This window comes from Lynx canadensis, chromosome B2, assembly GCF_007474595.2.
Source record: "Lynx canadensis isolate LIC74 chromosome B2, mLynCan4.pri.v2, whole genome shotgun sequence".
NCBI lineage: Eukaryota > Metazoa > Chordata > Mammalia > Carnivora > Felidae > Lynx > Lynx canadensis.
In genome coordinates, this window is record NC_044307.1 from 1,784,959 (window position 1) to 1,809,723 (window position 24,765).

The 24,765-nt window shown below is 43.0% G+C and overlaps 1 protein-coding gene across 2 annotated transcripts in view; it reads right to left on the reverse strand.

Moving 5' to 3' along the window:
• Positions 1–5,297: 5,297 nt before the first annotated feature.
• Positions 5,298–24,765, reverse strand: part of PGBD1 (piggyBac transposable element derived 1) — a 29,414-nt gene continuing 9,946 nt past the window's right edge. For both annotated transcript variants that reach the window (XM_030316864.2, XM_030316865.2), the window contains exons 4-5: positions 10,576–10,672; positions 5,298–7,117 (exon numbers count right to left, since the gene is read on the reverse strand). In XM_030316864.2, coding sequence (XP_030172724.1) covers positions 5,566–7,117; positions 10,576–10,672 — 1,649 coding nt within the window. In that variant the 3' untranslated portion in view covers positions 5,298–5,565. The remainder of the gene's footprint in view (positions 7,118–10,575; positions 10,673–24,765) is intronic.

Below are 24,765 nucleotides of genomic sequence, written 5' to 3' on the forward strand. Positions count from 1 at the left end.
GGAGACACAGAATCAGAAGCAGGATCCAGGATCCCAGCTGTCAGTCCAGTGCCAGATGTGGGGCTCCAACCCACAAACCATGAGATCATGACCTGAGCTGGTGGTTAACCGAGCTGCCCAGGCTTCTGGGGAGCATGGACTGTTTGACTGTTTGTGTCATTGTCAGTTTATTTCACCAGTGTTCTTATAGTTTTCAAAGTACAGCTCTTTTACCTCCTTGGTTAAGTATGTTCCCAGGTATTTGTTTTTGGTGTAATTGTAAATAGCGTTGTTCTAATTTCCTTCTACTGCTACTTCATTATAAGTGTATTGATTTTTGTTTTCTGCAACCTTACTGAATTCATTTATCAGTTCTAGTTTTCTGGTGGTGTCTTTAGGATTTACTCCATGTAGTGTCATGTCATCTGCAAATAGTGAAAGTTTTCCTTTTTCCTTACCAATTTGGATGCCTTTTATTTCTTTTTCTGGTCTGATTGCTGCCGCTAGGACTTTGAATGCTATGGTGAAAAAAGTGGTGAGAGTGGGCATCTTTGTCTTGTTTCTGATCTGAGGAGAAAAGCTCCCCCCCCCCCCCCCCACCGTTGAGTTTGATGTTAGCTGTGGCTTTTTCATATATAGCCTCTATTATGTTGAGGTATGTTCCCTCTAAACCTTCTTTGTTGAGGGTTTACACTATGGATGTCGTACTTTGCCAAATGCTTCTTCATCTATTGAAATGGGTCATATGGTTTTTACCCTTTGTCTTGTTGATGTGAGGTAGCATGTTGATTTGCAAATGTCAAACCACATTTGCATCTGAGGGATAAATCCCACTTCATTGTGATGCATACATTCTAAAATATATTCTTGGAATCAAATTTGCTAATCTTTTGAAGATTTTTGTGTCTGTGCTCATCTGAGATATTGGCCTGTAGTTTTTCTTTTTTGGTTAGTGGTGTCTTTGTCTGGTTTTGGTATCTGGGTAATGCTGGCCTCATAGAATGGATTTGAAAGCTTTCCTTCCTCTTTTTTTTTTTTTTTTTTTTGCAATTGTTTGGAAGAGTAGATGTTAACGCTTCTTTAAATGTTTGGTAGAATTCACCTGTGAAACCATGAGGCCCTTGACTTTTTTTTCTTGGGAGCTGATTACCAGCAATGAAATTTGAGTCTGTAATCATTCTGTTCAAATTTTCTGTTTCTTCTTGATACAGCTTTGGGATGTTACATGTTTTTAGGAGTTCATGCATTTCTTCTAGGTTGTCCAACTTGGCATGTAATTTTTCATCATATTCTCTTAATCCTTTGTATTACTGTGGTATCGGGTGTCAGCTATCTTTTTTCTGATTGTGTTTGAGTCATTTTAGGAGTCTGGTTTAAGGTTTATCGATTTTTGTTGATCATTTCAAAGAAACCATCTCCTGGTTTCATTGATCTGTTTTGGTTTTTTTATAGTTTTAATTTTTTTTTTTTTATTAAGTAGTCTTCATGTTCAGTGCAGAGCCCAACACAGGGCCTGAACTCACAACCCTGAGATCAGTCCCTGAGCTGAAATCGAGTCAGATGCCTAGTCTACTGACCCACCTAGGTGCCCCTGCTGTAATCTTTCTTACCTTTCTTCTACTGATGTTGGAATTGGCTGGTTTTTTTTTTTTTCTTCTTCTTCTTCTGGCTCCCTTAGGTGTAAGGTTAAATGGTTTTTGAGATTTTACTTTTGGTTGTAGGCTTGTATTGCTATAAACAAACCGCTTGTGCATTTCAAAGATTTTTGTCCTAAATGTTTTTATTTTCATTTGTTTCCATGCTTTTAAAAAAAATTTCCTCCATGATTGCTTGTGTGACCCATTCATTGTTTAGTAGCATGTTATTTAACCTTCTTTTATAGGTGTTCTTTCCAGATTTTTTTCATGGTTGATTTCTAGTTCCTCAGCATTGTGATGGGGGTGCAGGAAATGCATAGTATGACTTTGGTCTATTTGAATTTGTTGAAATTTGTGATCTATTTCGAATAGTGTTCTGTGTGCACTTGAGAATAAGTGCATTCTGCTGTTTTAGGATGGAATGTTGTAAATGTATTTGTTAGATCCATCTGATCCAATGTGTCGTTCAAAGCCACTTTTTCCTTGATGTTCTGTTTGGATGATCCATTGGTGTATAGGGAGTAATAAAGTCCCCTATTAGTATATTACTATGGCTACTTCCTTTATGTTTGTTACTAGCTTCTCTGTTTTGGTGATTATGATTATATAGTGTCCTTTCTTCTTGTAACAATCTGTATTTTAACACCTATCCCTTTCAGTTAGCGTTCTTGTATTTGGGGGGTAAATACCCCATAGTGCAATCCTTGAATCATAGGGCAGTTCTGTTTTTAATATTTTGAGGAACCACCGTGCTTGTTTTTCATAATGGCTGCACCAACTTGCATTCCCAGAAACAGCGCAAGAGGGTTCCTTTTTCTCCACTTCGGCAAGGACACTTATTTTGTGTTAATTTCTTGTTAATTTTAACCATTTTGAAAGGTGTTAGGTGATACCCCATTGTACTTTTGATTTGCATTTCCCTGATGGTGACTGATGTTGAGCCTCTTTTCATGTTACTGTTGACCATCTCGATGTCTTTTTTGGAGAAATGCCTGTTCGTGCCTTCGGTTTCTGTTTCATGGTGTTTGTTTTGGTCTTCTGCTTATTAGAGTATTTGTTTTGTTGGTCTTGAGTTGTAGAAGTTCTTTATATATTTTGGATAGGTCATTTGCAAATATCTTCTCCAATTTAGTAGGTTGCCTTTAAGTTTTGTTTTCTTTGCTGTGCCGAAGCTTTTAATTTTGATGTAGTCCCAATAGTTTGTTTTTGCTTTTATTTCCCTTGCTCTGGAGAACAATGCTGCTATGGTCAGTGTCCGAGAAATTACTGCCTGTGTGCTCCTTTAAGATTTTTAGGGTTTTAGGTCTCACGTTTGGGTCTTTAATCCATTTTTGAGTTTATTTTTGTGTATGGTCCTCCAGGGGCACCTGGCTGGCTCAGTTGGTAGAGTATGTGGCTCTTGATTCTGAGTTTGAGCTCCACATTGGGTGTAGAGGTTACTTTAAAATAAAATCATGGGGCACCTGGGTGGCTCAGCTGGTTGAGTACCCTAATCTTTTTAAAAAAAAATTTTTTTAATTTTATTTTTGAGAGGCAGAGACAGAGCACATGTGGGGGAGGGGCAGCGAGAGAGAGGGAGACACAGAATCCAAAGCAGGCTCCAGGCTCTGAGCTGTCAGCAGAGCCAGATGCGGGGCCTGAACTCACAAACCATGAGATCATGACCTGAGCTGAAGTCGGATGCTCAACTGACTGAGCCACCCAGGCACCCCAAGTACCCTACTCTTGACTTAGGCTCAGGTTAGGACTCCACAGTTGTGGGATCAAGTGCCACATTGGGTTCTGCACTAAGAAAACCTTTAAAAATATTTTAAGTAACGTCTACACCCAACATGGGGCTTGAACTCACAACTCCAAGATCAAGAGCAATACGCTCTATCAACCTAAGCCAGCCAGGCATCCCCAAAATAAAATTTAATTTTTTTAATTTTTAAAAAATTTATATCCAACTTAGCATATATCACAACAGTGATTTCAGGAGTAGATTCCTTAGACTGCTTTAGCTATTTGAGGTCTTTTATTTAGAAAATCTTAGGTTTTTTTTCTAGTTCTGGAAAACGCTATTCATATTTTGGTAAGGATTGCATGAAATCTATAGATTGCTTTGGATATTTATAGATGTTTTAACAGTATTTGTTCTTCCAACCCATGAGCATGGAATATCTTCCATTTGTGTAGTCTTCAATTTCTTTCATCAATGTTCTGTAATTTGCAGAGTACACGTCGTTCACTTCCTTGGTTAAATTTGTTACCTACGTATTATTTTTGGTGCAACTGTAAATAGGACTATTTCTTTCTGCTAGCTCATTGTAAGTGTATAGAAATGCAGTAGATTTCTGTGTATTGATTTTTGTATATTGCTTCCTTACATATTATCAGTTCTAGTAGGTTTTGGTGGAGTCTTTAGGGTTTTCCATACATAGGGTCATGTCCTGTGCAAACAGTGAGTGTTTTACTAATTCCTTACCAATATGGATACCATGGATACCTCTTATTTATGTCATGTAGTTGTTCTGGCTAGGACTTCTCAGTGCTATTTTGAATAAAAGGGGTGATAGCAGACCTCCTTGTCTTGCTCCTGATCTGAGGAGAAAAGCTCTGTTTTTCATATTATGTTGGCTATGGATTTTTCATATAAGGCCTTAATTATGCTGAGGTATATTCCCTCTAGACCTGCTTTGCAGAGGGTTATCATGAATCAGCCAATGTACTTTGTCAAATGCTTTTTCTACATCTATTGAAACAGTCACCTGGTTTTTATCCTTTCTTTTATTGTGATGTATCACATTGTTTTGTGAATACTTGACCACACTTGCATCCTGGGAATTAATCCTGCTTGTATAGTAGTGTATGATTTTTTAAAATCTGTTGGATTCAGTTTGCTAATATTTTCTTGAGGATTTTTGTGTCTGTGTTCATCAGATATTGGCCCTTAGTTTTTTTGTTTTTTTGTTGTTTTTTTTTTGGTGGTGTCTTTATCTGGTTTTGGCATCAGGGTAATGCTGGCCTCATAAAATTAATTTGGAAGTTTTCTTCCTATTCTATTTTTGGAATATTTTGGGAAGAGTGGGTATTAATTCTTCTTTAAATGTCTGGTAGAATTTTCCTGTGAAGAACTTTCCTGTGAAGTTGTGTGGCCCTGGACTTTTGTTTTCTGGGAGTTTTTTGATTACTTATTCAATTTCATTTCTGGTGACTGGTCTGTTCAAATTTTCTACTCTTTTGCTTTGGGAGGCTAGGTTTCTAGGAATTTATCCATTTCTTCTAAGTTGTCCAGTTTATTGGCACATATGTTTTCCCCAACTGATTTTAACAGGGGCTTTATGTCAGCTTTACTCCTAACTTCTTTTCCTGACGGTGCTGTCATTACCTGATTTGCTTCCTATGTCATCACTTTTCTCAGTTTTCAAAGGCACTGCTTCACTTCCAGTTTTTCCTCTGTAGCACTCTTCTTCAGCATGCTTGCCCGGCCCTTCTCTCCTATGCACCATCTGATCCAGTTTTATACTAAAGCTGAGGTCTTCAGCCTCTTATCACCTAAGGTTTTAAGATCATCTGTACATCATGAGCCCCGCCTTAATTTTTCAATTGTAGATTCAGCATCAGTCTTTGGATATTATGGCATTGCCTGAATTAAAAAAAAAAAACAAAAAAAAACAAAAATAAAACCTCCACAAAGAATTAAAGAGACACAATTTCCTTCTTTCAATGCACAAATTAATCCAAGTTATTTCCCACATGTTTCACCAAAATTAGTCATAGAAAAAGCTGTAGCACTCAGTCAATACAATTTTTTAAATTACTTCTTTGAAACTTTACATAGGTCATAGATACGACTTTTTAAAACGTTAATTTCATTACATCAGGTTTGCTTTGGAAGGGTACACAATCTGATATATACCTGTGATTTTATCTTGTTAATACTAGCATTATGCGCATTTTATCTGCCTTAATCTGATAGATTAGCATTGTTCTCCAAGTAGAAATGTGCAACATATCTCCGAAAATCCAAGAGGTCTAGAGAGGTATCTGGGTTACAGGCTCTGTGTAGCTGCCATGCATTGTTCATGGCTACGTCAATTATGTAGCTCACTAAAATTGAGTACCATTTTTTGCTTCTTATTCTCACCCTGTATTTGGAAATGATTTCATCCATTTTAGCTACACCTTCCTTGCATTCATCATACAATTTCACTATAGACGGTTGAGCTATCTGATGGATCTCCTCATCATCGGCACAACTTAGCTCACTGGCCGGTTCTATGCCTACGGCATTGGAGCACAGACTGATGATGCCATCTCCATGCCAACGACACAAAATTATCTCCTCATTTTCTTCGACTTGGAAATCGAAATACCCCTTCTTCATTTTTTTCATATGTTCTACATTCATAAGGGGACATTTTTCAGTCCTGTTCTCACGAATTGTTCCTGTTGCCCTCACTCCTTTCTTCTTCAAGGCTGACACCAATTTGACACTTGTAAAGAAGCTATCAAAACACAGGTGATAGGGATATTGGCCTCTCTCTAAAAGGACATCAGCAAAATGCATCACTAGATTTCCACCTAAACCAAGGTTAAGATCCTTATCCACCATCACAGATGATTCTTCTTGATGGGGCTCAAACCAAACCAGATAACCCTGTGTGGTTGTGCCACACCAAATTTTATAGCCAATTCTAATAGGTTTCCCATTCAGGAATTGGTCGCTATCAAAGCATTCACACATTGTCTTATCAAAATAATAGTGTTCTTCAAGGGGAGCATAGAGGAGGAAATTTCTATTCATTTGCTTTATGAGAGGCCTCAACTTTGTAAACTTATCTTTTTGATCTAGGTGGTTGTTATCTGCAAAATGTAGGTATGAGAAAATCAATTCAAATCTGTCCCTTCTAATTGCATCCTTGACTAGGTTCTGATCGGTATCAGAGATTTCCCAATACATCCCCCTTCTGGGACGCCTCACAAATCCACTCAAAAGCAAGATCCCAAACAGACACCTTATTTCCTGAACTGTGACTTCCAAGTTGACATTTTTCTGAGATGCATAATTATTGGTTTCATTGACAATCAAGCTGAATGTTTCGTCATCAAAAAATAATTCAAAGAGTTCCACTGGGTTCAACTTTTCACTTTTGAGATTCAAAAGTCCAGAATCCAGTGCTGACCAGCTTGGAAAGTTGGGTTTAAGATCTCTTTTGGTCCAATTCTTCTCTGGGACGTTTGATATCTTTAGCCTTTTTGGAGCAGGGTGGGCCTCAGGCTTGTTCTCTTCTTCTACATCTGAGTCACCAGAAAATGCAAGGCCTTGGAGCAGTTCACTCACTCGAGCTTTGTCCTTTTTTCTCCCTTTTCGGGTAATGTCTCCTGCAGCGTATTCCAAGGAGGAGATGTGCATTCGGGCCCACAAGTCACCTGGGTGACGGTCCTTCAGGGTGTTCATATGTACAACTGTCCTGTCAGTACAGACTGAGGTACCAGGTGGCTGGAGCATACAATCTCTGGAAATGAAAGAATTACCATATTATAAAATTCTTAGTCTTCCTCACCATGACATCATGAATCTGGTGACACCTAAGTATTCTTCTGCAAAGACTACCCCCTTCTCACTCCTAGGACTTTGGCCAGACCTAACACTGGGGGCCTCCCTCCCAGTAGCTGTTGAGTCTGAAACAAGGAACTGGGCAGCTGAGGGCAGTGCCTCCCCCATCTTCAGGAGCGAGTGGCAAACATCCCATGTTCCTTTGGGCCCAAGTTGAATCACCCCGGCCTCTACAGTGGGAGATGGGCCGAGTCCTCTGCTTCAGGGCTTCCCTGTCCAATTGAGCTTCCGTCAGTAACGAAGCTGAGGTTTTCCAGAATCCTTTTACTCCTGTAGCTCTATCAATTGACTCTAAACCTGGACCAGGAAGGAGGTCATTTACTGGGCTCCTTCACACCTCTCACAGGATTTCTGAACACGGAAGGATCTACATTCATCTGGTGGACACTCTGCTCTGGGGAGAAACTCAAACTTCCTGCCTTTGAACTGATTTTTATGGGGTTACAAGGAAGCAAGCTAAAGTTACCAAGATGAAACCAACAGGACATTAAACAGTCTAGTTCTAAAAGACTGAAGGGCAAAAAGCAGTGAAGGGAATAGAATTCACACTACATGTATTGACTCATTTCCTTAAAGCCTTCATCATCCGAGGTGTCTCCAGTGTGCTTGTCTGGCCCATTCAACACACCACCCATCCTAAGGTTCCCAAATACTCTCAACTGCAGGGACCCTCCTCGGCCCTGTTGTCATGCTCAATCGCTGCCCTCCCATCTCACCAACTCCTCCCTTCCCTCCCTACTTGTGGACCTCATGATCCATCACAGCAGCCCCTCTCAGGCCAGGATCATCAACCCCCTGCTGTGGTGTCCCTCCTCTAGCCCCAGACCAGCAAAACTTCACCCAGTGGAGACCCTGGCTGGTTCTTCTCAATCCACACCCCAGAGCGAGCAGGGCCGCAGATATCCCACGAGGGACACTGACGCTCCTTCCCTCTTGCCCCTTTATCCCCTTTCCCCACACTCCACATCTTGGTATCCGCAAACAGAGCCTTGTTTCCTACTCCAAAGAGGACCATTTCTCAGGCAGAAACCTGCTCATTGAGACGGTCTGCCTTCCATGGATCCTGTAGCTCCTCCCAGTCTTCTCCAACCCTGTCTGGGCACAGGCACATTCACTTCTCTGTCTGCTTCCTCTCCATCTCGTCTGCATCTAGCAAATTCCTGCCTGGTGCCCGAGTCTTGTTTCAGAGGTCAGTGCTCTGGGACGCCTCCTCCAGCATCCCAGGTCTCGTCCGGGTGCCTCTCCATACCCACAGCACAGGCACATGTCCCGCTGCACTGTGGTTCTGTCTGCTCCGCTGTGCCCTCACATGACCCACTGCAGGTGGGGGTCTCTGTCACACAGGCCTCTGAATACAAGTGATAAAATGCTTCTTGAATGAGTGGAAGAAAAAAATATCTAAGTTGGAAACTTCTAAAGATGTGCCTGGAAAATGGTCTTGTCAACCAAACTCTCTTGACCTCTCCTATCAGTTCATCCTGGATTCTCCAAACCAAGTTCTTGATGCATACCTCTGTCTAGTTCAGCTTGACCTGTGACACCCAGAGAAAGCTTCCCTAATTGTCTGCTTCATGACAGTGGCAGAGTCGGGGACTTTCCTGCCAATGCCCCTTGCCCTCTTCCCTTTAGCCAGTCAGAGACCCCGTTCTGGGGGCAGCAGTGCGTCCAGGTAAAGGCATGAATTGGTCTAAGCCAGGCATAGTAATGCCATTCCCCTTTCCTTGGTACCCCCCGTCCCCAGCCTCTCTTATAGCCAGAGGTGGTCACAGAAGTCCATTTCTGCCCGTGAGGAACGGGGGAGGGGGGGGGAGACCTCTCCTTTCGTGGTGCCAGGAACAAACAAGGGGAAAGATGCCCTCCTACCTCCTTTCTGTACTCGAGCTGCAGGGACCGTCATGGTCCTCGGTCAGAAACCAGCACACTAAGGACGGTAGAACAAGAGACCAAGAGCCTGGATCCTTCGGTTTGAGAACTGAGTAATGACAAATGCTGGAAGGGTGTGAACCCTCTACTGAGCCGAGTACAGGTGGGGTGTTCTTCTCAGAAGTCAAGTCGGCAATACCGAGCTAACTTTAGTAAAACACACGCTACGACTCGGAATTCTGTTCCTAGGTGTTTGTCCCAAAGAAGTTCTCGCACAGGGGGCACGTAGAGGCTGTTCCGTGCAGCAGTGTCCCTGCTGACGGGGACCTGGAAGCAGCTGGGTGACCATCTCTGGGGAAGCTGACAGGCCATAGATGTACGTTACAGATAGTATGTGGCAGCTGTAGGTAAAGGAGTAGATGTGTGCAGATAGCTCCTAAAACGTTATGCTGAGTGACAGAATATTCACAATACTATTTAAGTAGTTTAAAACATTCACATCAAAGTGCGTATTTTTTACAAACAAATATTGATAATGGGTACACATTATGGCCCTAAATGGTAGAAGAAGGAAAGGAGAGTTAGTAGTGGGGGGAAAAGTGGGAAACAAAGTGTGTAAGTGTGTGTGTGTGGCTGGGCAGGGGTAGTGGTGGGGAGATGCTGAGTCAGTTTCTGTTCACTGAAGTTAAATGTCTGACAGGCACAATATATTCCTATTTTGCAGTTAGAATGGTCACAAAACGTTTCTGGTAGAGCTTGGTTCGGACCTCAAAAGCTTTATGAAAAATTTCACTTTTCTTAAGCTTTAAGACGTTTCCATTTTCACTAAGATTTAGCCCCATTTCCCTGAGATGAGCAAGTGTCCCCCCACCCCAGGCTTCAAGCTAATTGTCCCATGATGTTTTCTTCCTCCTCTGTGCTCATCTCGGAGGAGCCAATGGCCTCACCCAAATCCAACCCCCTGCCTTTGATCAGGTCCTTCCCTCTCTGCTTTAGGAGTATCTGTGCTACATCTCCTTCCCTTTCCCCTTTCCTCCACATCCAAGGCTTATTAAGTACCTACTTAATTAAAGAAATCTTTAATTTCTGCTTCATCAGCTACTTTCCTGGTAGTTCTTGTTCAGGACTCTCCCAGTGCTCTTGTTTCTCCACTGCCATGATAGCCCTCACTCTTGTCTGAATTCTCTTCCTTTCCTGGCTTCTCTTCTCTGTAGCTCCACCAAGACAGAAGGGAACCCAGGGAAAGGTGGCCAGGCAGGGTAAACAGAGTCAGGATAGGATTCCTGGGGGCAACTGTGTACCAACCGAAGGTTTTGTATAATGAGGATACTGACCGGTCCCCTTCCTGGCCCGGGGCCTCCTACCATTCCTGAAGTGAGAGTAGTTCTCTTCCCGTATTCTTCCAGGGAAGCAGCTTTGACCAACTAGGTTCTCTGGTCATTCCAATTTGTTCTTACAGCTGCAGGATCAGTTCCACTTAACATGGACACTCACCTGTTGGGTGCTCCTGAGGCCTCAGCACCTTGCTGTATTTCTTCAAAAGTTTCTTGCTTTGCATTAAACAATCCATCTTTACTTACAGCTTCTTCAGCTAAAATAAGAATATAAATGTCATCATCTGCATTTTTCCCCCTCAATTCAATATCCAGAGGGAATAGGATTTTCAAATTAAAATAATCATCAGGTGCCCCAGAAGTGCCATCACAGCCAGTCCTACAAAGTGTGGCACAGCATGGTTAGCTGGAGAGAATGTCTAACAAAGCAAAGCAAATTTAGAGAAAATTCTACATGGACAATAGTATTCTCAGAGTGAAGAGAACTTCCTCCGATATGAAGAAGGGATCACGCAGAGGAGTTTGTGAGACTTCCAGACATGAAGAGCTGTCTGAAGACAATTACATGGAACCCTTTATAGGGAAGAAAATGGGAAGCAAAGCAGGACTCGTGAGAAATGATCAGAAGATAACAAGAATCATTAAGCTGACTGATGGGGAGGGATGCAAAATGGTAAAGACGGAGAAGTGTGCAGGCAGAAGCGGAAGGGAACGCAAGGGTCTGGAGGGAATGTGGGCTCCCCAGGGCCAGGTCAGAGTTAATGATGGGACAGGGGAGCAGCCCGAGGCTGTCACTACTTATCAGATGGAAGTCTGTAGCCTTCTGAGCTGAGTTCCCATAGAGGAGCTCTCTCTCCTCTGAGCCAGACTCAGAAGTGGCCATTCTGGGAAATCGGCAAAGGACAGCCTCTTGGGCTCTTCACTGTGGTAAGGACAGGGGTCCAGTTGTGAAGGGTGGTGGCTTCCACACTGTAGACCAGTGGTGCCAAGACAGGGACCATCCTTGCCTCTCTCCTGGGCTGTGGGGGTCGGCAGCAGTCCAGAGGGTTCTCTGGCTGGGAAGTCCCTTGTTCTGATCTCTGCCTTCACATTATAAGGACACCAGTCACCAGCCCTGGGGCCCTCCCAGATCCTGTACAACCTCATCTTCACTTACTTATACCCACAGAGTGTCTTTCAAAATCAGACCACACTCATAGGTACCTACAGTTAGGGACGCAGATCTTACATTGTTGAAAATCCTGTAAGTTTTACTTCCTATACAATTCTTTTCATAAGAGTAAATTAAGAACAGAAGACTCTGGGTTCAACAGGATCAGGAACCAGTTAGAATCCGCAGTAAGGGACCAAGTGAGGAGAGGACTCCACAGGCACATGTTTTGAGAAAACCGAGGTAGCAACACAGGACTTAAATTTTAACTAAATGACTAGGAAAATGATTGAACCACTGTGAGATCAAGGAAAAAAAGGGTCATCTGTGGTAATGTGAAGTTTTGCTAAGGACAGAATTCCCATTACCATCGTAACTGTGAGGTCTGTGCAGGAACACCAAGAATATAAAGGAGTGTGAGGAGGAACCTCCCAAAATAAAGCATCAGGCCCTGAGCCTCAAAGGAGTGGAGGCACGGTCTGCGACCAGGCATCTCCCTGCCCTCCCTCCCTCCCCACACGGTACAGAATTAGGCAACAGCCGGTCATTGAAACGAGCCCCTGCGCGAGGCATGCGTGGTCTGCTCTCGTCACAAGGGGAACGCAGGGGGCCGGTGCCGCCCCAGAAGCTCCCACAGGTGAGGACTGCTACCCACGTGCCCGTGAGCTGGGAGGAGACAGGAGTCCCGCGTGAGACCTGACAGCCTTGACGAGCGCCTTTTGTGGGGGCCTGGCCTGCACACCTTCTGTATATTGAACATCCCCCATCGCTGTGTCCACTTTGCCAGGGAGCCCACCATTCTAAAACTTCAGGGCCTGCCATCCACACAACTGAGTGCTTATGAACTGGTCAAGTGCTTTACGGTGATGCACTGGTACTTATCAGAGGAGGGAGAAGCTAGTGCTAAAGGAGAAATTAAGCTGAGAACAGATACAAGGCCAGGGGGAAACAGGAAAGTAGAAAAGAGGAAGAGTTGTGGTGACAGGGAAATAAAGACCCCCCCCCCCCCCCCGCCAGACACAAATACAAGTGACATTAGACGTGAGGTAAAAATGTTAGGAATGTGCCACATAGGAGCTGATTCCAGAACGACCGACAATAAGTGGGGGCACCTGAGGTGGGGGGGGGGGGCCTCAGCCAGTTAAGCGTCCGACTCTTGATCTTGGTGCGGGTCATAGGATCCAGCCCCGGGTCGGGCTCTGTGCTGGGCCTGGAGCCTGCTTGAAATCGTCCCTCTCCCCGACTCTTACACACCCTCTCACATAAAAGTAAGCTACACTACCCATGAAACTAATGTAACATTGCATGTTAACTATGCTGGAGGTAAAATTAAAATAAATAAAAAATTTCAAAGTCATGTAAAGTCAGGGGCACCTGGCTGGCTCAGTTGATAGAGTATGTGACTCTTAATCTCAAGGTCATGAGTTCAGAGCCTACTTAAAATAAAAATTCTAAAATAAAGGCACATAAAGCCAAACAGACCTTTGTTGATTGACTGCTTAATCAATGACCCATTAATTAACTTGCCCAGGTCCCACCGTTGGCAGATGGCAGAGCTGGAATTCAGACCTCCACCTATCCTCCTTCTTGTCTTTCTGGAATGTTTTCCTCCTGTCCTGGAGCCTGGGGACAGAATGCTTCTCTCATCTGAAGGATGCCGGGAATGAAAGTAGGCTGTGGGCTGCACGTGGCTCTCCCAGACCCTCCGTTCACATCACATCGTGCTGTCTGGTCTTGACCTTGATGGACAATCCTAAGGCCTTGGCTGCTGGGGCAACCACACCACTGAGGCAGGCACAACTCCAGCCTGCTCAGTTGAGAGAGTGAAGGATTCCAGTTTGGAGGCTAAGGCCTAAACCACTGCCCTTTAATGAAGGCAGGGATCACACCATTCCAATGCCGATATATTGTACCACAATGTGAAACCCTTGACCACTATCTCCTCCTAACTGCTCTGCTGCCTCAGCATCTAAGTTCAAGATAACAGAAAATTGGATTCCTTGGGTAATGCAAGAGGCAATTTTGCAAATCATCCTGAGCTAAGAAGAGGCACCAGAATACTACAAAATCAGTTACTGCCTACTGAGATTCTGTGGTCAAGTTCTGTATTTAAGGTTCACACCTGAATACTGACAGTAAGAAGAGGTGTGTCTAAAAATTCTCAGAGGAGGCACAGTTCCCTCTTTCAACCATCTGACCATCGTTTGGGTGCACGGGAGGGAGGGAAGGAAGGGTGGAATTTTCTGGTAAAGACAGCTAAGAACTATGTGAGTATGGGGGCTATGTCATCTGACAATGAGGCCATAGAATTGGCAGGCAGAGAACAGGACACAGGCAAGAAAGAACTGAAGGCCACGAACCAGTCCTATGTGGCCCCCAAAGGAATGAAGAGACAAACTCAGCAGAAGCCAGAACACTCATCAGCATCAGCTATTAACTGAGCTTCGACTATATGCACAGCAGTGGGCCTGGAGCAAAGGAGGTACAAGCTAAGGAGTTTGCTCTCGGTGGGTTGGGTTTACAGACTGACCAGAGAAAGAGAATGCAGACAAACTGGGTTTGCTGGCAAAAGAACGGGGTTAGACTGCTGGGAAGATGGCACTCACCTCGTTTCTCGGACACAACTACCTGACACTCACCAGAGTGTAAATGCCCCAGAAAGCAACCCGAAGGCTGGCAGAACAGAGCCCCAACTCAATGTAAAGAAGAGGACACATCAAAGAAGGTAGAAAGGGCGAAGATACAGTGAGGAGCTAATACCCACAGGACTCTCCCCGGGGTGGGGGCATCTGCAGGCACAGGGAGGGTAGACAATCACAGGGTTGCCCATGTGGGAAGATGAAGCCTCATAACATTTGGCTTTGAAAACCAGAGGGGCCGAATTTCAAGATTCTTACAACCAGCAGAACTTAAAATCTGGAATTTTAAAAATCACCGGGCTTGGGGCACTTAAGTGGCTCAATCGGTTGGTTCATCATCCAACTTCAGCTTGGGTCGTGACCTCATGGTTTGTGGGTTCAAGTCCTGCGTCAAGCTCTCTGCTGTCAGTGCTGAGCCGGTTTCTGATCCTCTGTCTCCATCTCTCTCTCTGCCCCTGCCCCACTTGTATCCCTGCCTTCTCTCTTTCAGAAATAAACATTTAAGAAAAAAATCACCAGACTCCGCTCTGGGAAAGAATGGAGGCCAAGAGAAAACTAAGTCCCTGCCCTTAAAGAGACGACACAACAGCCCATGGAGATTCAGCATAGAAGCAGCAGTTGGAAAAACACCTGGGGCCTATGGGAGGCAGAGTTCTTTGCTAAGCTCAGAGCATGTCTGCAGGGACAGAACCCTGGAAGACCACCCCCCAGGGACAAAGGAGCCAGCAGGTGCCATTTCTCTCCCCCAGCCCCCAGGATAGACACATGGAGACCTGCGGGAGCCAGTGCAGCAGTAACAGTCACTACCTAACTTACTTACACCTCACCCTGCACTTTGGGGGATGTGACCCCTCCAACCAGGCCTGCTCCAGCACCGTGGGTACCCTCCCCAGAGGACCGTCGAAAACCTTGCTAACACCACCTCTCCCCAACTCGCAAATGTGATGGATCCGCCTCTTCCGACCCAGCTGGCCTCAGTCCCCGTTCACAGAGGGCTGTGCAGAAAACCTTAGTAAAGCTGCACCTTGGGGATCCACCCCTCCACTGCACTTGTGGCCAGAGCCCGTCCAAACCGGGGCCACAGGCATGGCAGCATGCAAGCAGCCCAAGTGAGCCACCGCCACGCCAGAGTGACTCCTGCTCCAGGGAGAGGAGAAGAGAGTCCTACGTACCACTCCGGGTATAGCCCCAGCAGTGGGCCGGGGGCAGAGAGCTGGTCTGGTCTGGCTGCAGGCCCCACCACCAACGAAAAGTTTCTCAGGTGACAACACAGGGAAAGTGCCCAACAGTTTCCTGCTACTGCATCTCTGGCAAACACCTGGTCTGACTCCGTTCGTGCTCGATGCAGTCGCAAGCTGCTTCACTAACACCACAGGGATCCCAGAAGGAGTAGGGAGAGAAAGAGGGAAGAAAATTTACTTGAAGAAATAATAGCTGCAGACTTCCTAAACGCAGGGAAGGAAAAAGAAATCCAGATCCGGGAGGCAAGAGATTCGCCCCAAAAACTCAACCAAGGAGGTCCACATCAAGACACATGATAAATAAAACGGCAAAAGGTCACGGTAAGGAGAGTTTTAAAAGCAAGAGGGTCAGCTGGGAAGACGGCACAGGAGACGGACCTTACGCTCGCCACGCCCCACATGAATAACTAGAGAATATCCACATCAGTGTATATAACCTGGAAGTTACCTGAAGACTGACAGAACAAACTCACAACTAAAGACCCAGAAGAGAGCACGCTGAAGAAGGCAGGAAGGGCAAGGATGCGGTCTGAGAGAGAAACAGACCAGACCATGGCCGTCCGTGGTGGGGAGGGAGCTGGTGGCAAGATGATGGGCAAAAACAGGCCTTCACACAGGGAGTCCACAAAAGAGAGGGCAAATTCCCATAACATCTGCCTCTGAAAGTGAGAGGGGCCAAATTTCTTGAGTTCTTATAACCAGTGGGACTCACATCCTGGAATTTTAAAAATTGGCGGGCTCAGTTCTGGGAGAGCCCGAAGGTATTAAGACAAGTCCCCACCCTTAGCGTGACAAACAGCCCGTGCAGGTACAGCATGGAGCGAACAGTCTGAAAAATGGCAGGGGCAGACAGGAGAGTGGTTTGCTCAACTCGGAACATGGCATGGAGAGACAGGGGTTGTAGGGAGACCCCTCCAGGAACAAAGGAGCTGGCAGGTGTCACTTATCTCCCTCACCCCCAGCATAAAAAGCAGCCACCTGAGGAACCAGCTCAGCTCCGACACTCTAAACATGACTTCCTTCCACCAAGCCCCCACCCCTGCACGTGGTCAGAGCTGCCCTTTCTAGTCCTCCTCAGATTAGTCTCTGCACCCAGGGCCTCGGCCCGCAGAAGAGCTGCACAAACCCTGCCAACACATCTCCTGACAGTGCACTTTGTAGGACCTCAGTTCCGGCAGCGACCAGGGCAGGTCACCTTTCACAAGGGACCTTTCACACCCCTTATTAAAACACACCCCACTCCCACTAGGGACTAAACAATGCACAGAAGAGGCGAAGAGAAGCTCTGCAGACAACTGGCTCACGGAAAAACAGGCCAAGATTCAAAAGCAGAACACACACAAGAGACATAGAAAACACTCCCTGGAGCACCAGGCCTAGGAACAGGGGACACTGCAGGGCAGGGCACTACAGGACCTCTTCTTCACAAGTCTCTTATCCTTAGGAGCAAGAAAAGTAGCTAACTTTCCTATCACACAGAAACACAGAGAACTGGAAAAAATGAGGCGAGAAATACGTCCCGAACAAAAGAACAAGACCAATCCACAGCAAGAGACCTAAGTGAAATGGATATAAGTAATATGCCTGATAGAGATTTTAATAATCTTAAAGATACTCACTGAACTTGAAAAAAAAAGTGGAGGAGATCAGTGAGACCCTTAACAGAATGGCAAAAAAGAACCAATCAGAGATCAAGAACACAATTCATGAAATTAAAAATACACTTGAAGGACAAATAATCCAATGAAGAAATGGGCAAAAGACACGAATAGACACTTCTCCAAAGAAGATATCCAGATAGCTAATAGACACATGGAAAAAATGCTCAACGTCACTCATCATCAGGGAAATACAAATCAAAACCACAATGAGATACCACCTCACACCTGTCGGAATGGCTAACATTAACAACTCAGGGAACAACAGATGTTGGCGAGGATGCGGAGAGAGAGGAACCCTTTTGCACTGCTGGTGGGAATGCAAGCTGGTGCAGCCACTCTGGAAAACCGTATGGAGGTTCCTCAAAAAATTAAAAATAGAACTACCCTACAACTCAGCAATTGCACTACTAGGTATTTATACAAGGGATACAAGTGTGCTGTTTCGAAGGGACACAGGCACCCCAATGTTTATAGCAGCGATGTTGACAATAGCCAAAGTATGGAAAGAGCCCAAATGTTCGACAGATGAATGGATAAAGATGATGTGGTATATATAATGCAGTATTACCCAGCAATCGAAAAGAATGAAATCTTGCCATTTGCAATAACATGGATAGAACTAGAGGGTATTATGCTAAGCGAAATTAGAGAAAGACAAATACCATATTGACTTCACTCATGTGGAATTTAAGATACAAACAGATGAACATAAGGGAAGGGAAGCAACGTAATATAAAAACAGGGAGGGGGACAAAACATAAGAGACTCAAATACAGAGAACAAACAGGGTTGTTGGAGGGGTTGTGGGAGGAGAGATGGGCTAAATGGGTAAGGGGCACTAAGGAATCTACTCCTGAAATCATTGTTGCACTTTAAGCTAACTAACTTGGATGTAAATTTAAAATTAATTAATTTTTAAAAAATAAGCACATTGTGAAGAAAAAAATACACTTGAAGGAATAAATAGCAGGCTAGTCGAAAAAGAGGAATGAATTAACAAACTGTAAGACAGAATAATGGGAAGTAACCAAACTGAGAAACGGAGAAGCAAATTATGCAAATTAAGAATCCTTAAGGAATTCAGTGGTTCTACCAAGCCTAACATTCATATTATAGGGATCTCAGAAGAAGAGATAGAAAGGAGGGAGGGCTGCCTGGGTAGTTCAGTCAGTTGAGAATCCAACTCTTGATTGCAGCTCAGGTCATGATCTCATGGTGTGCAGGCCTGAGCCCCTTGTGGGGCTCCGTGCTGACAGTGGGGAACCTGCTTGGGATTCTCTGTCTCTGCCCCTCCCTCTCCCCTGCTCATGCTCTCTTAAATAAGTAAACGTTTAAAAAAAGGAGGGGGGAGAAAATTGACTTGAAAAATAACTGAGGGGTGTCTCAGTGTCTCAGTCAGCTAACCACCCAACTCTTGATTTCGGCTTGGATCGTGATCTCATGGTCGTGGGATCAAGCCCTGCATTGGGCTCCATGCTGGGCATGGAGCCTGCTTGGGATTCTTTCTCTCCCTAGCCCTCTGCCCCTCCCCAACTCGTTCTCTCTCTCTCAAAAAAAAAAAAAGCTGAAAACATCTCTAATTTGGAGAAGGAAACATATCCAGATAGATTCAGGAGGCACAGAGATCCTCCCAAGAATTTAACTCACGGAGGTCGACACCAAGACACATAGTAATTAAAACGGCAAAAAGTAAAAAAAATTAAAAAGGCAAAAAGTAGTGACAAAGAAAAAAATCTTAAAAGCATCAAGAGAAGAGAGTTGCATACAAAGGAAACCTGATAAGGCTATCAGATTTTTCAGCAGAAATTAGCAGGCCAGAAGGGAGTGGCCTGATATTCAAAGTGCTGAACGGGAAAAATCTGCAGCCAAGAAAACTCTATCCAGTGAGGCTATCATTCAGAATAGAAGGATAGATATAGAGTTTCTCACAAACAAAAACTAAAGGAGTCCACGACCACTAAAAAAGTCCTGTAAGAAGTATTAAAAGGGATTCTTTGAGTGGAAAGGAAAGACCATAAGAGTATGAAAAGCAAAAAAAAAGAAAATAAGTAAAAACGAGTATATCTGTAAAAATCAGTCAAGAAAGAGATTAGTAAAACATGACACCATATACCTAAAACTTGAATGGTGGGAGGGGGAGAGGAATAAAGAATGAGTTCAAAACTAAGTGACCATCATCTTTAAATGCAGACTGCTATATGCAGAAGAGGTTATACACAAACCTAATGGTAACCACAAATCAAAAGCCAGTCACAGATATGCAAAGAATAAAAGAAAGAAATCCAAATATACAAGAAAGAAAGCCAACAAGCCATGAAAGAGGGCAAGAGGAGAAAGGACGAAGAAAATCTATAGAAACAATCACAAAAAAGTAAAAAATGGCAATAAATACTTGTCTATCAATAATTATGTTGAATGTAAATGGACTAAACAAATCCAATCAAAAGACATAAGGTGACATAGTAGATAAAAAAACAAGACCCATCTGTATGCTGCCTATAAGCGCCTACTAAAGGCGGCTGCAGATTGAAATTGAGGGGATGGAGGAACACTTATGAATAAAGCCAGAGTAGCAATACTTATATCGGACAAACTAGACTTTAAAACAAAGACTGTAAAAAGAGACAAAGAAGAGCACTATATAGTCAGAAAGGGCAAAATCCAACAAGAAGATATAACAATTGTAAGTATTTATGCACGCAACATGGCAGCATCCAAATACATAAAACAGTTAATAACAAACATAAAGGAAATAAATGACAGTAATAATAGTGGGAGGGGGTTAACACCCTTTGTGCATTAATGCACTGATCATCCAAACACAAAATCATCAAGGAAAAACTGGCTTTGATGGACCAGATGGATTTAACAGATATATTCAGAACATTCCATCCTAAAACGCCAGAATACACATTCTCTTCTTTTTCTTTTTTTTAATGTTTATTTATTTATTTATTTTTGAGAGAGAGAGAGAGAGAGAGAGAGAGAGAGAGAGTTAGAGAGCAAGCAGGGGAGGGGCAGGGAGAGAGGGAGATAGAATCCCAAGCAGGCTTCAGGCTGCCAGCACAGAACCCGATGCAGGGCTTGAACTCACAAACCGTGAGATCACGACCTGAGCCGAAACCAAGAGTTGAATGCTTAACCGACTGAGCCACCCAGGCGCAACACACATTCTTTTCAATTACACACAGAACATTATTCCAGAATAGATCACATATTAGGCCACAAAACAAATCTCAAAAGATTCAAAAAGATCAAAGTCATACCATGCATCTTTTCTAACAACAATACTATATTACTAGAAATCAGGGCACCTGGGTGGCTCAGTTGGCTAAGCACCTGATTCTTGATCTCAGTTCAGGTCTTAATCTGAGGGTTGTGAGTTTGAGCCCTGCACTGGGCTCCATGCTGGAAGTGAAGCCCAAAGAAAGAAAATAAAAGGGGCGCCTGGGTGGCTCAGTCGGTTGAGCATCCGACTCTGGCTCAGGTCATGATCTCGCAGTCTGTGAGTTCAAGCCCCGCGTCGGGCTCTGTGCTGACGGCGCAGAGCCTGGAGTCTGCTTCAGATTCTGTGCCTCCCTCTCTCTCTGCCCCTCCCCCGCTCATGCTCTCTCTCTCTCTCTCTCTCTCTCTCTCTGTCAAAAATAAATATTAAAAAAAAAATTTTTTAAAAAGAAAGAAAATAAAATTAAATGAAGGAAGGAAGGAAAACAAGAAATCAACCACAAGAAAGAATCTGGAAAGACCACAAATAACATGGAGGTTAAATAACATGCTACTAAACATTGAATGGGTCAACCAGGAAACAAAAGAAATCAACAAGTACATGGAAACAAACGAAAATGACAATACAACAGTCCAAAACCTTGGGGATGCAATAAAAGTGATTCTAAGGGGAAGTTTATAGCAATACAGGTCTACCTCAAGAAGCGAGAAAAATCTCAAACTACCTAACCTTACACCTGAATGAGTTAGAAAAAGAACAAACAAAACCCAAAACCACCAGAAGAAAGTAAATAATAAAGATTAGAGCAGAAATAAATGATATACAAACTAAAAACACAATAGAACAGATCTGAGGGGCACCTGGGTGGCTCAGTCAGTTAAGCATCTGACTTCAGCTCAGGTCATGATCTCACACACAGTTCATGGGTTTGAGCCTTGTGTCAGGCAGGCTCTGTGCTGACAGCTCAGAGTCTGGAGCCGGCTTCAGATTCTGTGTCTCCCTCTCTCTCTCTCTGCCTCCCCCATCCATACTCTGGCTCTCACTCTCAAAAATAAACATTAAAAAACAAAACAAAAACAGATCAATGAAACCAGGAGCTGGTTTTTTGAAAAGATCAACCAGATTCATAAACCTCTAGTCAGATTCATTAAAAACAAAAACAGACTCAAAATCACAAATGAAAGAGTATAAATAACAATCAACACCACTGAAACACAAACCTAATAGACTATTATGAAAAACTGTATGCCAACAAATTGGACAACCTAGAAGAAATGGATAAATTCATAGAAACAAAGAAACTACCAAAGCAGAATCAGGAAGAAACAGAAAGTTTGAACAGACTAATTACCAACAAGAAGATTAAATTAGCAATCAAGAAACTCCCAACAAACAAAGTCCAGGACCAGATGGCTTCACAGGCAAATTCTACCAAATATTTAAAGAAGAGTTAGCACCTATTCTTCTCAAATGATTCCAAAAAGTAGAAGAGGAAGGAAGGCTCCCAAATTAGTTCTATAAGGCCAGCATTACCCTGATTTAAAAAAAAAAAAAAAAAAAAAAAAAGATAAAGACACTACAAAAAAGAACTACAGGCCAATATCTCTGATGAACAGATGCAAAAATCCTCAACAAAATATTAGCAAACCTAAGCCAACAATACATTAAAAACATCATTCACCACAATAAAGTGGGATTTATTCCAAGGATGCAATAGTGATTTGATTCAATATTTGCAAATCCATCAATGTGACATATCAATAAAAGGATAAAAACCATATGATCATTTCTGTTTTTAAGTTTATGTATTTATTTGAGAGAGATAGAGCATGAGTGGGGAAGGGGCAGAGAGAGAAGGAGAGAGAATCTCAAGCAAGCTCCACACTGACAGCACACAGAGCTCTGTGCGGGGCTCAAACTCACAAAACCGTGAGATCGTGAACTGAGCCGAAACCCAGAGTTGGACACTTAACTGTGTCACCCAGGTGCCCCCATACAATCATTTCAATAGAAACTAAAAAAAGAAAAAATATTTGGCAAAGTACAATATCTATTCATGATACAAACACTCAACAAAGAAGGTTTAGAGGAAACAAACTTCAACATAATAAGGGCAATATATGAAAAACCCACAGCTAATATCAGTCTCAAAGGGGAAAAACTGAGAGCTTTTCTCCTAAGGTGAGGAACAAGACAAGGATGTCCACTCTCACAACTTTTATTCAACATAGTACTGGAAGTCCTAGCCACAGCAATCAGAGAAGGAGGAGGAATAAAGGACATCCAAACTGGTAAGGAAGCAGGAAAACTTTCACTATTTGCAGATGATATGATACTATGTAGAGAAAACCCAAAAGACTCAACCAAGAAACTACTACAATTAATAATTCAGTAAGGTCACAGGTTACAAAATCAATGTACACAAATCCACTGTATTTCTATATAATGACGAAACAGCAGAAAGAGAAATTAAGAAAATAATCCCATTTACAATTCCACCAAAATAATGAAATATCTAGGAATAAACTTAACCAAGGAGGTTGTAAAACACTGAGGAAAGAAACTGAAGATGACACAAATGAAAGACTCACGGATTGGAAGTACAAATACAATTAAAATGTGCATATTATCCAAAGCAATTTACAGCAGCATTTTTTACAGAACTAGAACAAACAATCGTAAAAAATTGTATGGAACCACAAAAGATCCCCAAATAGCCAAAGCAATCTTGAAAAAGGAAAAAACAAAGCTGAAGGTATTACAATTCCAGATTTCAAGTTATATTACAAAGCAGTAATAATCAGGGAGCCTGGGTGGTTCAGTCGGTCGAGTGTTTGACTCTTGATTTAGGCTTAGGTCATAATTTTCCAGTTGGTGGGACTGAGCCCTGCGTCAGGCTCCATGCTGACAGCATGCAGCCTGCTTGGGATTCTCTCTCCCTCTCTCTCTGTACCTTCCCCACTTGCACTCCCTCACTCTCAAAATAAATAAATAAACTTAAAAAAAAAAACAAAAAACCAAACCAGCAGTAATCAAAACAGTATGATATTGGCACAAAAACAGACATAGATCAATGGAATAGAGTAGAAAGCCCAGAAATAAACCCGTGATTATATGGCCAATTAATCTTTGACAAAGGAAGCAGGAATATGCAATGGGAGAAACAGTCTTCTCAACAAATGGTGGTGGGAAAACCAGACAGCTCCATGTGAAAGAATTAAACTGTACCACTTTCTTACACCATACACAAAAATAAACCCCAAATAAATTAAGGACCTAAATTTGAGACACGAAACCATAAAATTCTAGACAAGAGCATAGGCAGTAATTTCTCTGACATGGCTGTAGCAAAATCTTTCTACATAGGTCTCTTGAGGCAAGGAAAATAAAAGTAAGATAAACTATTGGGACTATATTGAGATAAAGCTGCACAGCAAAGGAAATAACAAAACTAAAAGACAACCTACTGAATGGGAGAGGACATTTGTAAATAGCATGTCCAATAACGGATTAAAATCCAAAAAATACAAAGAACTTACACAACTCAACACCAACAAATAATCCAATAAATGGATAGAAAACACAAACAGACATTTCTCCAAAGAAGATATGCACATGGCCAACAGACACATGAAACGATGCTTAACATCACTTATCATCAGGAAATGCAAATCAAAACTACAATGAGGTATCACCTTACACCTGTGAAAATAGCTAAATTCAAAAACATAAGAAACAACTAGTGTTGGTGAAAATATGGACAAAAAGGAATCCTCCCACATTGTTGGTGGCGAATGCACTGGTACAGGCACTGTGGAAAACAGTATGGCGGTTCCTTAAAAAATAAAAAATAGAACTACCCTATGATCCAGTAATCGCACTACTGAGTATTTACCCAAAGAATATGAAAACACTCATTCAAAAGGATATATGCACCCCCTGTTTATAGCAGCATTGTCTACAATAGCCAAACTATGGAAACAGCCCAAGTGTCCACTGACAGATGAATGGATAAAGATGTGGTACGCATATAGAAGTATACACACACACACACACACGAATGGAGTCACACCAACACACACAGACACACACAGGAATATTACTCAGTCATAAAAAGGATGAAATCTTGCCATTTGCAGTGACATGGATGGAGCTAGATAGTGTTATGCTAAGCAAAATAAGACAGAGAAAGACAAATACCATATGACTTCATTCATGTGGAACAGAAGAAACAAAACAAAGGGAAAAAAAGAGAAAAACCAAAAAAGACTCTTAATTACATAGACTCTTAACTACATAGAACAACAAAAAAAGACTTTTAACTACATAGAACAGGGTGGCTCAGTCAGTTAAGTGTCCGACTCTTGATTTCAGCTCAGGTTATGATCTCAGGGTTTGTGGGATTGAGCCCTGCATAGGGCTCCATGCTGACA